The sequence below is a fragment of the Patagioenas fasciata genome, chromosome 2, assembly GCF_037038585.1.
Source record: "Patagioenas fasciata isolate bPatFas1 chromosome 2, bPatFas1.hap1, whole genome shotgun sequence".
Taxonomy (NCBI): Eukaryota; Metazoa; Chordata; class Aves; order Columbiformes; family Columbidae; genus Patagioenas; species Patagioenas fasciata.
The window spans coordinates 162,159,754-162,174,410 of NC_092521.1; the positions used below are offsets into that span (position 1 = coordinate 162,159,754).

The window sequence follows — 14,657 nt, forward strand, 5'->3', positions numbered from 1 at the left end:
CACACGGGAGATGCTCCACTCCCTTCAGCATCTTCGTGGCTTGTGGTCCTTCTCTCAGTCTTGTGAAATCTTTGTCTCCTAACTCAAACTGAACAATCTCAATAATCTCTTACCAGTAGCAAAATTTTTCAGCTCCCTGCTCCCACTGCCATTGGCAGCCGTGGCTGTGGCACCGCTGGCACAGGCCATGGCAGAGCTGTGAGGCATCTCCATGAGTGTCAGACACACACAGCCCTGGGCTCAAGCCGTATCTACCTCTGCATCCCCAAACCAACTCGGACTGCAACAACCTCCATTTCACTGCGCCGAGGATCTCTTGCTGCCAACAAACAGCAGGGTATGAACCCGAGACTTCATGCAGAGGCCTGAAGTGAAGCAGGCAGGTGTGGCAGTGCCCTCCTCTTCCTTACGGTGTCTGTACTACAGACTCACTGCCATGTGTGGGGAATGTGAGGGGGCAACCCTGAGTTCATACTAAGGAGCCAAATTTCACAGAATCACAGAATCATATTGGCTGGAAAAAACCTTTAAGATCATTGAGTCCAACAGTTAATCTAGCACTGCTAAGTCCACCACTAAATCACATCCCTAAGAACCTCATCTACATGTCTTTTAAACCCCTCCAGGGATGGTGACTCCACCACTGCCCTGGGCAGCCTGTTCCAGTGCCTGACAACCCTTGCCATGAAGACATTTTTCCTAATATCCAAACTGAACCTCCCCTGGCACAACTTGAGGCCGTTCCCTCTCATCCTATCACTTGTTCCTTGGGAGAAGAGACCAACCCCCTCCATGCTCCAAGCTCCTTTCAGGCAGTTCAGAGATCAGAAGGTCTCCCCTCAGCTCCTGTTCTCCAGCTGAACCCCCCAGGTCCCTCAGCCGCTCCCATCACACTTGTGCTCCAGCCCCTTCCCCAGCTCCGTTCACTTCTCTCAACTCGCTCCAGCACCTCAAGGGCTTTCTTGGCGTGAGGGTCCCAAAACTGACCGCAGGATTTGAGGTTTGGCCTCCACAGTGCCCAGCACAGGGGACGGTCACTGCCCTGGGCCTGCTGGCCACGCTATTCCTGGTACAAGCCAGGATGCTGTTGGCCTTCTTGGCCACCTGGGTACACTTACTCAGTTTTGTGAAATCAGCCATTTCAGGCTCTAAATGATTAAACTAACAAGATGCCACTATAAGGCAGAAGCAACTGCAAAAAACCCTCTCTCAGTCCTCAACTCTGTGCTTCTTCAAGCACTAGACAGAAATTACTCCACGGACTGCTCCTGCCTGCCAGTCCCACAAACACAACACAACAAAGAGCTGTGGGAGGGATTTTGTTCTCTCTGGCATGTCCCTGTGAGCCACAGTGCTGGAGGTGGCTGTAAAAGCAGAAAAAGGGCTAAATGGAGCTGCAGAAACCTGCCTGTCTGGCAAAGGAAAACAACTGCATGTCCCAGAGCTCGGGGAAAGTCTTGCTGAGGCTGAAATGCAGCCACCAAAGCTGCGTGACATTTGTAGAGGCTGCTCAGACTGTGGGCTGGGCCCAGTTCAGCACAACCAGCTTGGGACATTCGAGATTTGGTCATAATTACACTCAAGCCTGATATCCAGTTAGTGCTATTATCACTTAACGAGACATCGATTCCAAGCAACATGCTCTATGTCAAGCACTCCACTTACCCCAAAGGTCCACTGCTGCGAGCCGCCGGACCCGTGGCATTTCATGAGACGAGGTGGATCGGATGAGCGAGTTTCCGAAACGTCCAAGCAAAGGAGATTATTTAAAATCAGCTCGTGATCTTCATTGTAAATCCAGACCTGAAAGAGGAGATAGAAAGACCTTTATTCCAATGTTTTGGGGCAGGTGCCTTGTATCTTTTGTGCAGTGATAGAAGAGTTGTAGCACCTGGATGTCAGAGCTCCATCGTGCAACACTTTCTGCTGCTTTGCTGCCTTTTTTGCAGCACCTGTAACTCCGCTGTAGGGCTCTGTCACCTGCCCAACATCACATATTGTTAGTCCATGCAAAGTCACTACAAGGACCACTTGTGATCCTGCTCTGCACTAGCATTTTCAAAACTAAGCAGCCCTGCAATGTTCCTCCTGTCCAGGCGTGTAGACAAGAGAAGGTGACAGGTGGACCTCTGAGCAGGTGACCAGCTGCTCTGCGAGCACAGTCATTAAACCAGGCAGTAAATCCCCTTACCCATGGATGATCCTACAGGGGTGGAGCAGTGGCTGGCGGATTGCCTCAGCATCATGCAGAGCTCACATGGGGTCAGAGAACACTGGGTGACAGCAGATGGCCCAAGAGCTGTCGGGGAGCAGCTGGGCAGGCACACGGGGCCAAAAGGGATCTCCAGTCTGCTTTGAAACTGCTGCATTTGTCCATAACCACATGAGGAATTTATTTAACCTTGTACCCTGGGGTCAGCTTGTAGATGCTGAATGATGAGAAACCAACATCAGCTGTGCAAATTCTGGTGCCAAGCACCCTACATCGGTCCCCACACTGCTCCCAGGGCCCTGCTCCTTGCAGCTGGTGGCCTGGTGCTCACAGATCTTCAGTCAATTAGAAGATGAGCACTGACATCCAGGTGCTATCAAAACTTCCCATACCCCTCTCCAGGCAGCAAGAGAAATCACTGCTTCACCGTTCCCATTCTAAAACTACATGCTCCGTAACTGACAGGGTTTTGTCCTTCTCTGCTCCCCAACTAAACCCGTTTTGCAGGCTGTGCCATGCTCAGAGGGACACCAGCCCTCACACGCCCCACCCACTTCATTTTGGCTGAGCCAACATGAAAATGTGTTGATCTGAACTGCAAGAACCTCCACAATATCCTGCAGCTCACAGGGTGGTGGGAACTGAACTCAGACCCTCCCTGGGGCCCATCTGTCTGAAGCGAGAACGCTTTGGTCGACAGCCACAGCTTCAACTGCATTTGAGTTCCTAAATTTATGTGAACTTACAGGTCAGAGAAACAGAATCACAGAATGTCAGGGATTGGAAGGGACCTGGAAAGCTCATCCAGTGCAATCCCCCCGCCGGAGCAGGAACACCCAGCTGAGGTTCCACAGGAAGGTGTCCAGGTGGGTTTGAATGTCTGCAGAGAAGGAGACTCCACAACCTCCCTGGGCAGCCTGGGCCAGGCTCTGGCACCCTTACCATGAAGAAGTTTCTTCTCATATTTAAATGGAACCTCTTGTGTTCCAGTTTGTACCCATTACCCCTTGTCCTATTATTGGTTGTCACTGAGAAGAGCCTGGCTCCATCCTCCTGACACTCACCCTTTACATATTTATAAACATTAATGAGGTCACCCCTCAGCCTCCTCTTCTCCAAGCTCCAGAGCCCCAGCTCCCTCAGCCTTTCCTCACACGGGAGATGCTCCACTCCCTTCATCATCTTTGTTGCCCTGCGCTGGACTCTCTCCAGCAGTTCCCTGTCCTTCTGGAACTGAGGGGCCACAACTGGACACAATATTCCAGGTGTGGTCTCACCAGGGCAGAGTAGAGGGGCAGGAGAACCTCTCTGACCTACTGACCACCCCCCTTCTAATCCACCCCAGGTACCATTGGCCTTCCTGGCCACAAGGGCCCAATGCTGGCTCATGGTCACCCTGCTGTCCCCAGGACCCCCAGGTCCCTTTCCCCTACACTGCTCTCTAATAGGTCATTCCCCAACTTATACTGGAATCTGGGGTTGTTCCTGCCCAGATTCAAGACTCTACACTTGCCCTTGTTATATTTCATTCCATCCAGCCTGTCCAGGTCTCTCTGGCTAACCTCTGTTATCACACTGAAAACCATCACCACCTCTAACAAGAAGTAAGAACATGCTCAAGCTGTCAGTTTATCCCCTCCCACAAGCAGGTATTTTTGTTGTTGGCATAAAACAATGTTAAGCACCTTCAGTTGCTGCAGTTCCTGCCCAGCCCCTGTGGGCTCTCACTGGCTGCCCAGCCCTTGCTCTGGAGCACGGCAACCTGATCTGCGTGAAGATGTCCCTGTTCATGGCAGGGGTTGGACTAAATGAGCTTTGGAGGCCCCTTCTACCCAAACTGTTCTGTGATCTTGTGTCTGAGGTTGGTCAGGGGAGCTGGACCATCAGTCTGGTCATGCTGCAGGAGCTGCTGGTCCTGCCGTCCTCCCTCAATGTCCTGGGCCAACATCAGTTTGGCAGATGACCTGGAGCTCTCATGAACAATGGGAGACTTTGATCCATGGCCCAGAAAGCAAAGAAATGGATGAACTTGGGTGTGTGCACCTCAAAATAACCTACGTTAGAAAGGGATAGGGAAAAGGAGGAGAAAGTAGGTGATAATTCTAATCTAATTCTGATTTGTTTTCTCCTGATGAAACTAAACCCAGCCTTCTGGAAGGAGCTGTGACCCAGGACGCTGGCTCAGGTGGACGGCACGACTGTAAAGCACCCAGCTCATTCCTTATCACAGTGACCACTATAACACAGTGAAGGACTCACTGGAGGAAAGGCAGGTATTACATTAAAACTTGCCCACATCTCAGGCGTCCTGTGCCTTTTAACATACTTTTTCTGTTTAAACCTTGTAATGAGAAAGAAAGCATGGCAAGATTGAAGAGGAGGAGAGAATGGAGAAATAGCAGGACTTGCCAGAAGAGTGTTATTGTTAAAAGAAGAATAATGATAGAGCCAAATCCAAACAACAGATGAAACTGGTAAGAACTGAGAGAGCACACTGCAAGGACACAGGGAGCAGATCTTTAATCAGAAGCTGAGTAACAGCAAGGAACACACAACAGTGGTTAAATCCAGTGTGATACTTCTCCAGAAAGATTTATACCAGACAGCCAAAATTAATTTCAAACTAATTATGTGTTCGGTGTAGCAAACAAAGGAAAAAAAAATGTGAATTTGGGGCACATTATGGTTCCCAATTCAGATTAGAGTATCAGTATGAACTTGCAGATTATTACCAGATTGAAGCACGGGGAAAGCAAAGCCACCCCATGGGTTGGGATTTTTGTTATATAAGTTCAAACCTTTGCATACTCCAACACTTATTAACTACTGTGCTGCTGAAGAAGGGGAGGATGATGTTTAGCTCTGGGTGCTACAGGCAGTCAGGAGCAACAGCCCAGTATGGGAAGGAAACCTCTCCTGGCAGGAGCACCGCTGATTACAAGGAGAATACAAGGAGAATAAACGGCTCTCATTTTCAATTTGTCCATGACTGGCTTGTGTCCAGGCTCATGCACAGTATCAAAAGTCTATAACCAATAAGGTGCATGTCTAGGATATAACACTCAGTTCTGAGTGCGCTCTTGTTTTATCCTACGTATTTTCTACAAAAAACATAATTTAAAACATCTATTTAAAGAAAAAAAAAAAAGTAAGAGATGAGGTGCAGATATTTTCATCCTGCACCTACTTCCTAACACCTGGGAGAGCATCGCTGTCAGATTTCGGTTTAAAAAAATGGAATCTTGCCCAATTCCCAGCAGAGAGGAGAGCAGCACCTTTAAGTGCTGTCCCCACAGACACAGGCTAATGACTGATCTGCCCCACAGGTCTAAGGAAAATCACTATTTTCATTGGAGTGCAGTGACCCATCCAGCTGCCAGCCAACCCTTCTGAGGTCCTAGAAGTCCCTGGAGCACCCAGAGACCTTCCCTAGGGCAGAGCATTTCTGGTTTGGTGGTGCTCCGGTGCCTGCCCAAGTCTCCCACCCATTCGAGTCACAGAATCATTTTGGTTGGGAGAGACCCTTAAGATCACCATGTCCAACCATAACTTAAATCTAGCACTAAACCATGGCCCTAAGAACCTCATCTATGTGTCTTTTAAACCCCTCCAGGGATGGTGACTCCACCAGTTCCCTGTTTCAGTGCTTTACAACCCCTTCCAGGAAGAAATTTTTCCTAATATCCAATCAGACCCTTCCCTGGCACAACTTGAGGCCATTTTCTCTTGTTCTATCACTTGTTACTTGGGAGAAGAGACCAACCTCCTCCATGCTCCAAGCTCCTTTCAGGCAGTTGCAGAGAGCAAGGTCTCCCCTTCCATCATCTCAAGGTCTTTCTTGTCATGAGGGGCCAAAAACTGACCCCAGGATTTGAGGTTTGGCCCCACCAGTGCTGAGTACAAGGTGATGGTCACTGCCCTGGTCCTGCTGGCCGCCCTGACTGGGCCTGATCACTTGTTTGTCTTGTATGTGCTGTGTGATGGCACTCAGGATGATCTGCTCCATGACATTCCCTGGCACCGAGGTCAGACTGACAGGCCTGGAATTCCTTCCTTCCTTCCAACCCTTCTTTGAGATGGGCATCACATTCACCAACTTCCAGTCAGCTGGGACGTCCCCAGTTAGCCAGGACAACTGATAAATCAATCAATGTCCTCTCCTCTGGCTGCAGGGGCACAGGTCCTGCCTGTGCTCAGGCACCCGGACACAGCAGCTGGTTCAACTTTCCCAAAGTGGAAATGGGACCCCATTTCTGGGGTAAGCGTTTTCTGAGCATCTTTCTGGTCACTGACAGACGGACACACAGCACAGGCTAGGGTAGGTCTCGTGGACAAAGTTAATGGAAGGAGATCCAAAGTATAAGCCTTTTCTTACAGAGGTGCAGCTTACAAATAACTAGATTTTTAATTTAGTCCCCTCAAAAGGTAGTTCGGACTATTTACAGATGTAAGATTGAGGCTTCCTAGGCTTCTAGCAACTTCAGGGCTTTACCTCACCCCCATATAACACAAACAAATCACCCAGCTGACTGCTAAGATTAATCTCATTTACACACAGGTGGGTGGTTAGAAACAGCTTTTCCTCATATACAGCTGAATTAGCAGTTTCACTGACAACTCCAGTTTAACTCCTTGCCAGGACAGCAGCAGAAAGACTGGATAGTGGAGCTTTTTTGCTCTCTCATTTTACTAATAGTTGGATTTCCTAACTGCTTTCAGGCTTCCACTGTTGGCAAAGGTGGTGTGCTCTTCACTGCCTCCATAAACCCCTATATCCCAGTGACTCCACTTCTGGGATTGCTTTTTACTGTAATAAAAAGGTATAGGACTGTGTTACTGAACTTCTTTTTGGTGAAAGATGAAGTTATTCCTACAGTGAGATTAATTCATGTAAATTAAATACTTCGGAAGCAATTCAAGTGAGGAAAGGGCTTCAATAGTCCCTCATCACCTAGGAGGATGGCCTACACAACCATTTAATTTTGAAAAATGGAGTTCTCTCTAGAAGATTGAGTTCACTTTCAACACAGATGACTGTATTAAACCATGTATCTTCACGCTAAGGAAAAACAATAAAACAAATGATCTATGGTAGGTAGAAAAGGGAAGCTCACTGTTCCTCAGGAATAAATATTTCGAAGTGGTATGAAATAAAGCAGGAAGCAGCCGCCTACCCCTTGGCTGTTGGCGCACAGCTGAGTGCAAGAGGCAGCGCTGGCCAGCTGGCACAGCTCTGTAGATACACAGTTATTCGTTCTGCAAATTGCATTAGCACTAGAGAAATGCATTGAAAGTTTTCAGTAAATACAAGACAGTAACTACTACCGAAACAGCCCTTTTTGTGAAAGAAAATCCCTGCCGTGAAGCGTGCCGGCAGGAGCAGCATCCCGGTGCTTTCATCAGTTACAATCTGTTGCTTAGATTGGCGCTACTGTGTTATTCTGTCAGACAGTTTTTAAAAGACAAAAATTCAGCTAAAGAGCACAAAAAAGCTGCCTCAGCACTGAGGAGGAGATGTGCCTGGCGATTCGCATCATCACAGCTGTTTGCATAGACTTCAGCTCCCGTTATTACGGACACCGATGACATGGATACCAACAGAAACAATTAGGAACAGCAAAGTTCGGTGATCTATAATAATTATTTTAAGCTATTACTACCGTGAAAACCCAATGTCCTCCTGAAGGTTGCTCAAAAGCAGACACATGCTTTCTGTTTCACAGCTCAGCGTGTTGCTGACGTTTCATGACAATTGTCAGAGGGACCGAAGAATTGTTTAGGGAGAAAGATCTTAGAGAAGAACTGCACAAGTGAGCGCATCCTTCTAGACTGATTCTGGAACAGTTTACAAAGTATGTATTCTTATATTTATAAAAGTGCTACAATGGCGTTAACAGAGCTTTTCTGAAATTGCATGCCCAAATCAGCAATCTTTTAAAGTCCCAAGTCACATATACACATGCTTAGACACCTTAGCACCATCCCCAGCTGAACTGGCAACACTCACATTTTAAAGCTTAATATATTGCTAAGTAAGATAAAGGTTAAAATATTGGAATGAAGTAAATACACTGAGGAGAGGTTACAACAGCACAGAAAATAAAGCTGAAGAGTCATCCTAGTGTATTTGAAAACAAACAGTAGAGAAAAATCCACATAATTCCGTGGACTTTAAGAGATTTTTTAGCAAAGAAACCGGGCTTTAAGGATTTAGGTCAGGAAGAAGGCAAGCACACAGAAGCTACATGACAAACCCAATCTTCTTTTAGCTGTTAGATCACAAGCACTCCCACGAGTTAGTCCTATCTTGGCCATTGGGCTTCACTCCAAAACCTTTCTTTTTAGTGTTCTTTCATGCTTCTCTTCCCACTTTGTCAGTAACTGCTCCTGGTCCTCCTCCTTTAGGGCAGTATCTAGCCCAAAGCCCGCTTCAGCATCCTTATCCCCGAATCGCCATCTGATTAACACTGACATGATGGATTTTGGCTAGAATGCACACCACAGTTTTTTCCTTCTACTTTTTAGACATCTCCAGCCTTTCACAATGGTCTTTCCATGTGCTTAAAGATTTTCTACCCTACTTCAATGCTGCAGTTTTTGTGGTGTGAGTTACCTTGTGCATTCTCGGTTTTGTTTCCAGAAATCAGACACGCTGCTGAACTGCGGGAGAGTGTTCACTTTGGCAATCTTGGGGGTTCCTTCACACAACCACTCTTCAACTACAATATTTCTCATTCCGTGTTAGTTTTCTGTTTGCAAAATTCACAATCCAGTTTTTCTGCTTCTTCTGTTACTTCAGACCTCTCTGCACTGACCTTCATTCTATAAGATCCTGTCACCTCTTCCACTTACACTGTTTTTAACTACAAAATTTTCATCACTTATTTCTAAATCTGTATTGAATTCCCAATGTTATCCCAGACTGTGTATTTCTGTTACAGTTAATGAAACATCCTAGTTTTCAATATAACTTAAATATTTTAAATATTTTCTAGATGCATCATCTTTGTGAGAACCATTTCCCTTATTGTTTTTTCTTTCTATAGCAATAAGATGAATGGAAAGTCAGTCATGTCGAGTCCTAAAAATCAGGATAACTGAGTGCTTGAGTAATTTTACTTAATGACGATCACCTAAATCAATTTCAATTAAAAGTATTATCCACAACGGCGATACAACTGCAAGTTACACAACATCTGTTATTTCTTTTAAATGAAGCACTTAAGTGAGAATTTGAAATGTCTTAGCAGCCCTGAAGGGTAGAGAAAACAAAGCAAGCATAAACTAAAGACACGAACTTGCTTGTAAGGCCAATCTGACTTCAGTGAGTCTGGTTTCCCCACACACCCACTTGTCAAGGTTGGCTCTCGTGTGCATCAACTGTCTATATTACACAGAAAGCCATTTTCCAGTGAAAAGATTACACAAAAGATCATTTTCCAACCAGAAGAACTGCAATCAATGATTAGTTTTCTCTTCAGATGTGATCTAGTTTTTAGACTTGGGTCCCATGGGCTCCTAAATCATGTTCTCAATGTAGCTCTTAGCTAGGTGAAAGTCTTTATGGCATTAGGTGAAGATCTCTCTACCCTGGAGATTGTTTATCCAAGTCCTGAATTGCTGTTGCCTGAAAGAACAGAAGTGGAATAGCAAAGGCTCCATGTAGTAATATGAAAATCCTCGTTCGATTTTCACATCCATCCCAAATTAATCCTCACCTGTAGCCAAAGAATTTTCTAAATTCCTTATAGCTCCTTCTGTTTAAAGATACCAACAAATCATTCATTCACCCCAACCCTACAGCCACTCCTGCAGCAGAGGAGCAGTTGTAGAGCACGCAAAGAACAGCAGGCCAGGAAAAGGCTGCCCGGTGTGAGGAACTGACTGAAAGCACTTCTACGAATTCTGAAGTGTCAATCAGTGGATTATGAAGCTGTCAGGAGCCTTTTACAGATAATCTTCAGTCACACACTGAGATTCATGCCGTAAAGACAGATTATACTGTCCAACACTCAGTGTTAGCAGGTACAGAGCAGTAAGCTCCACAGTTTCCTCGGCCAGCCTTGCCGTTTCAATAATTCAGCCCGCTTGCTGATGAGATGTTATCCTAGGGCACTTCACCAGCAGGAAAATATATTAGCAATTTGTAAGAAGTGAATCACTATTCAGTACAATTAGGAAGATCATACCTGGTTTTGATCATTGTAGTCGCATTCCCGAACCACTACCAGGCCTCCTTTCTGACTGGGGTGCCCCTGAGCGACCAGGCATTTGTTGGTTTGAAGGTGATACAACTGTGAGAGGAAAACAGTTTGATGGACAGAGTGAGCAACCAACATCATACACCAAAGGCAACATATGGTAATGCTTGCAAGCCCTAGGTCTTGGTGTGCTCACAGAGAAAAGCAAACAATCCACAATACATATAGAAAAGTCCTTCCCTTTCAAAATACCATTTTGTTTTTCAGATAATTTGGAGGAAAACCAGCATTAAATAGTTCCATTTTGCTTTCTAATTACACCAAGATTTCCCTCTTTGTGGTACAAGTGCAGGACACACAACATGGCTCAGCACATACTGGCCATACTCCAAGTTTCTTTCTACTCTTTACTCTCCTTGAAAGTCTCAGGTCCCATGTAGTCACTACCTCAGGAATATCAACTATACCATAGAAACTACATTTTACTACAGTTTAGCTTAAACATAAGTGTCATCCCACAACCTCTCTTCATGAAGCAGGACTGCCTCTTTGAAAAAGGAGAAGGAATTACACAAATACACGCAACTTCAGGGACTTATGTTGTTTGCAGATTGATTTTTAAGAGTGTTCAAGTAACCAAAAAGCCATAGTTACCTGATAAGTTATTTTAACGACAGATCAGGGAAGAAGGGAAAATTTTACAGGTGCCCAAATGCCCATTCCAGTTCAAATGCAGCGCCTAGTCTGATTTGGAGTAATGTTGTATCAGGGCACTAGATTCAGGTCAGGAGCCTGTCCTGGGGTACAGAACTGTAAGTACATACCACCAAAGTGAATGAGGAGGTTCCCAGCAAGTCAGCAGTCTCTCCTGGTTTGACTCTAAAAGTTACCCAAGAGATTTCCTGCAGAGCCTGAGGATTAGGTTGTCCTGTTCCAGCAGTGAAGAATCATTAAGACGCTGATGTTTGTAACCCCGTAGAGTTACTCAGCGAGACACACCACCTCTATTCTGGTTTTAAGTTATACCCGTGCCCTAAACTAACTGGTGGTCAGCAGAAGACTTCTTTTCAGCCTGATTATTTTGCTTCCCCCATTGTGGTGGGGATCAGGCGATTCCAGCAGCAATCACTGCCTGCACATCACCAACTGCACTGCACGCAGCCAACGGTGCAAAGGAGAAAGGCGATTATTAATATTTGAGCAACAGTCACAATTCTGCCACTTCTGCAGTAGAGCTGCCCTCTACTGAGTGCATTTGACAGTGACTGGGTGCGAGCATGTGTGGGAGGTGACAGGGCCCCAGATCTGGCATCCACATTAAAAATAATTATTTCCAATCTGGAGGTAAATGTAGAGGAAAAAAGAATTTGCTGCCCTGAACTCGAGGCCAGGCTGATTCATCAGCTAGCTGCGTTTTACTAGGAAGACACACATAGCTGTCTCTGCATTTGTATTGATTCTACAGGGTTTTAGAAACAAAAAAACACTTCTAGTAATAAAAAGAAAGAACTGTTCCATCACATCATAGCAAAAATTAGAGCGCACAAATACCAAATAATATTCTTCGCTAACCACCATTTCTGGCAATGGCTGTCCCAAGGCACATCGGCAGCCGCAAGTACACCAGATTTCTCCTGTTCCCTACACACAACTGAAACCAATTACATAAAACCTTCTAAGTAACATTTCCTCACACCCCAGAGACTCCTAGGAGAGATCTCATTTCCATCATCCCTCACTCAACAGAAGCTTTCAAACCGTACAGCTCCATGAGTTTTATAGGACTTTTGTCCTTGTTTTTATTGGCCACGATGCTCAGCATTTGATAACACAGTCAAGAACTGTCACAATTTGTGATCATTACAGTTCCCCCCAGCTGTCAAACCAGTACTTATCTCTGGTCCAATTAGTTTTTCAGAATAAGCTGGGATTTGGAGTGGTTCATCCCAAATTCTAAAGAGTCTGGCACGCAGTGGTGACATTGGCTGATCGTTTTGTTCCTTGTAGGCATCTGGAAATAGTTTATATAATCACCAGAGCCAAAGTGAACTCTCTCACACAATACTGGGTATAATTCTTGAACCCCAGAGAACCAAGCCAAGGAACTGCATTTTTCTGTGTCTTGTCTCCCCCTTGTTAAAGGTTGCACCGAGTCTTTCTCCAAATTAAACCATGAGAAATTCTTGCTGGGAAGATTTCCCCTGAAGCGTTGTTGAGGGATTCAGATCCCTCAGTAGCTTCCCCCACATCAGCAATTCTTTAGTTAAACTTCTGTCTGAATGAAAGCAGAAAGCTATTAAATATAATGGGAAAAAAAATAAAAGTCTTACTAGGGGAATAACAGCATTTAACAACTAAGGAATTGGCCTATTCTATCTGTTTCATTCAGGGAAACTACATGATAAATAACTTCATAGCTTGGCCAGGATATAACTATAAAAATATTGCACAAATTGTGGATTCCCAGATAGCTGCTTCCAAGCAAAATAATCTAATGATGTCAACGGGTTCTGCATGAACTCAGGTCCTCCAGCCTGAATCTACCTGCAGGACCAGCATCTGCCAACAGCTACTGCAGCCTGCGCTACGGCCCTACTCCAGTTATTGAGCTAGAAAGGAATCTGGTAAGCGTAGTCCATGCACACATGACATAGTTTATTCAAAGGTCTTCTCTTTTCACGGGATTTGAAGTCTCGGGTTTGAAGTTCTCCATTATTTTTGGGAAGCATAAAAAACACACATCAGACGAATTTGGCACTGGAGAGAAGAGATGCAACTGTGTGCTGGTTTTGCCTGCATACAAACCCATGAACACAGGTGTCCGAGTTAAAGCATGCATTATAAATATAAATAGCAATCATTATTTCCTTCATGAACACACATAAAAATACATCTCTTCACTCCTATTTGAAGAAAAAAAGGACCAAACCTCATTTTTTTTCATTATCTAACAGTCAAGACTAGAAAAGCCATCATCAGTCTCAGATGCAAATGTTCATCTCTGCAGAAAATTATCCAGTAAAAGCAATGAGTTTGGAAACTAATTACATTGTCCTCTTATCACAAACCAACAGAGCATGAATATTTGAGGCCAAATTTCTCTCTATCCCAATCCATCTTCAGAACCAACTGCCATGAAAGTGCAAGCTAAAGACATCAAAACTTCGTAACTCTGAGCTTTGAGGTAACAAACTTCACCAAGGAGTATCTAGTCTGAAAATAATCTGAAATACAGGTCAGAGTGAAACTAATTTGGCTTTGCCTAAAGACAAAAAATTCTGTTATTTTTCAAGACAGCTTGTTGCAAAAGTAAAACTCTATGCTCTATGGAAACAGATTGCTTTTATATTTGAGCAAATCTGTCAGAAAGAATCTCAAAAGAATTTTAAAAATACAATATTATATTTTTAAGAAAGTTTCTCTTACCCTTCCACGCTGGATTATTTTTGGTCGTTTCTGCGCTCTATTAATAAAAACTGGCTGTGGAGCTTTGGCGTTCGGCCCAGAAATTTGCATCTCGGGATAGATGTTATCTAAATACCACTTAAATGACTTGCAGTTCAATCTTTTTCTCAGTTCCACACGGTCGGTAATATTTCCATAGTTCCTCATCCTTAGCTCGGGTCTCAAAGCAAAATACTGCTCCTGTATTTAAGAGAAACAGGTTGGAGGTAAGGGAAGAAGAATTTCACGTTATTGACTTCCAACTTTTTCCTGTTGGCAGAACTTCCAAAGTTTCATTACGCTAGTGCTTTCAGCCATTAAGTTCAAAACCAGCACTAGGGAACTCCAGTGTTTAGATTGCCACAGGAGGTGAGATTAATCTCGCCTAACTCTGAGCTAATCCTTTTCTTGATGAAGACACTTCTTAGGTAATAATCTGCTTATGTTTTTAGACTCCTGTTTGAGGAGGAAACAAACCAGCCCTACAGTCCATGGGCAATAAGTGCATCCTGGAGTCATTAGGTCAAAAACAGACAGATATTCTGTCATTATCCTCATCTGACCAAGGTTTCTTTAAATTAGTTTGACTGTCCAATTATTTTTTTCTATTGTTGTGGGGTTCAGTGGTTTTTGTCTTCCATGATTTCCAGCCTTCCAACTTGATAGGTTACCAGGACAAAAAAAAAAAATCAAATCATATCAGAATAGATATATAAGTAGGACTATCTTGTGACAGTCAGTGGGATCACCCACTTATTCACATGAAGAACCAGAACTGTCACCTGGGCTTTCTGTGAAGC

The 14,657-nt window shown here is 44.6% G+C and overlaps 1 protein-coding gene across 3 annotated transcripts in view; it reads right to left on the bottom strand.

Moving 5' to 3' along the window:
• Positions 1–14,657, bottom strand: part of GALNT11 (polypeptide N-acetylgalactosaminyltransferase 11) — a 53,254-nt gene that overhangs the window by 1,910 nt on the left and 36,687 nt on the right. For all 3 annotated transcript variants that reach the window (XM_065829919.2, XM_065829918.2, XM_071805330.1), the window contains exons 9-11: positions 13,840–14,058; positions 10,402–10,506; positions 1,666–1,803 (exon numbers count right to left, since the gene is read on the bottom strand). In XM_065829919.2, the coding sequence (XP_065685991.1) occupies positions 1,666–1,803; positions 10,402–10,506; positions 13,840–14,058 (462 nt within the window). The remainder of the gene's footprint in view (positions 1–1,665; positions 1,804–10,401; positions 10,507–13,839; positions 14,059–14,657) is intronic.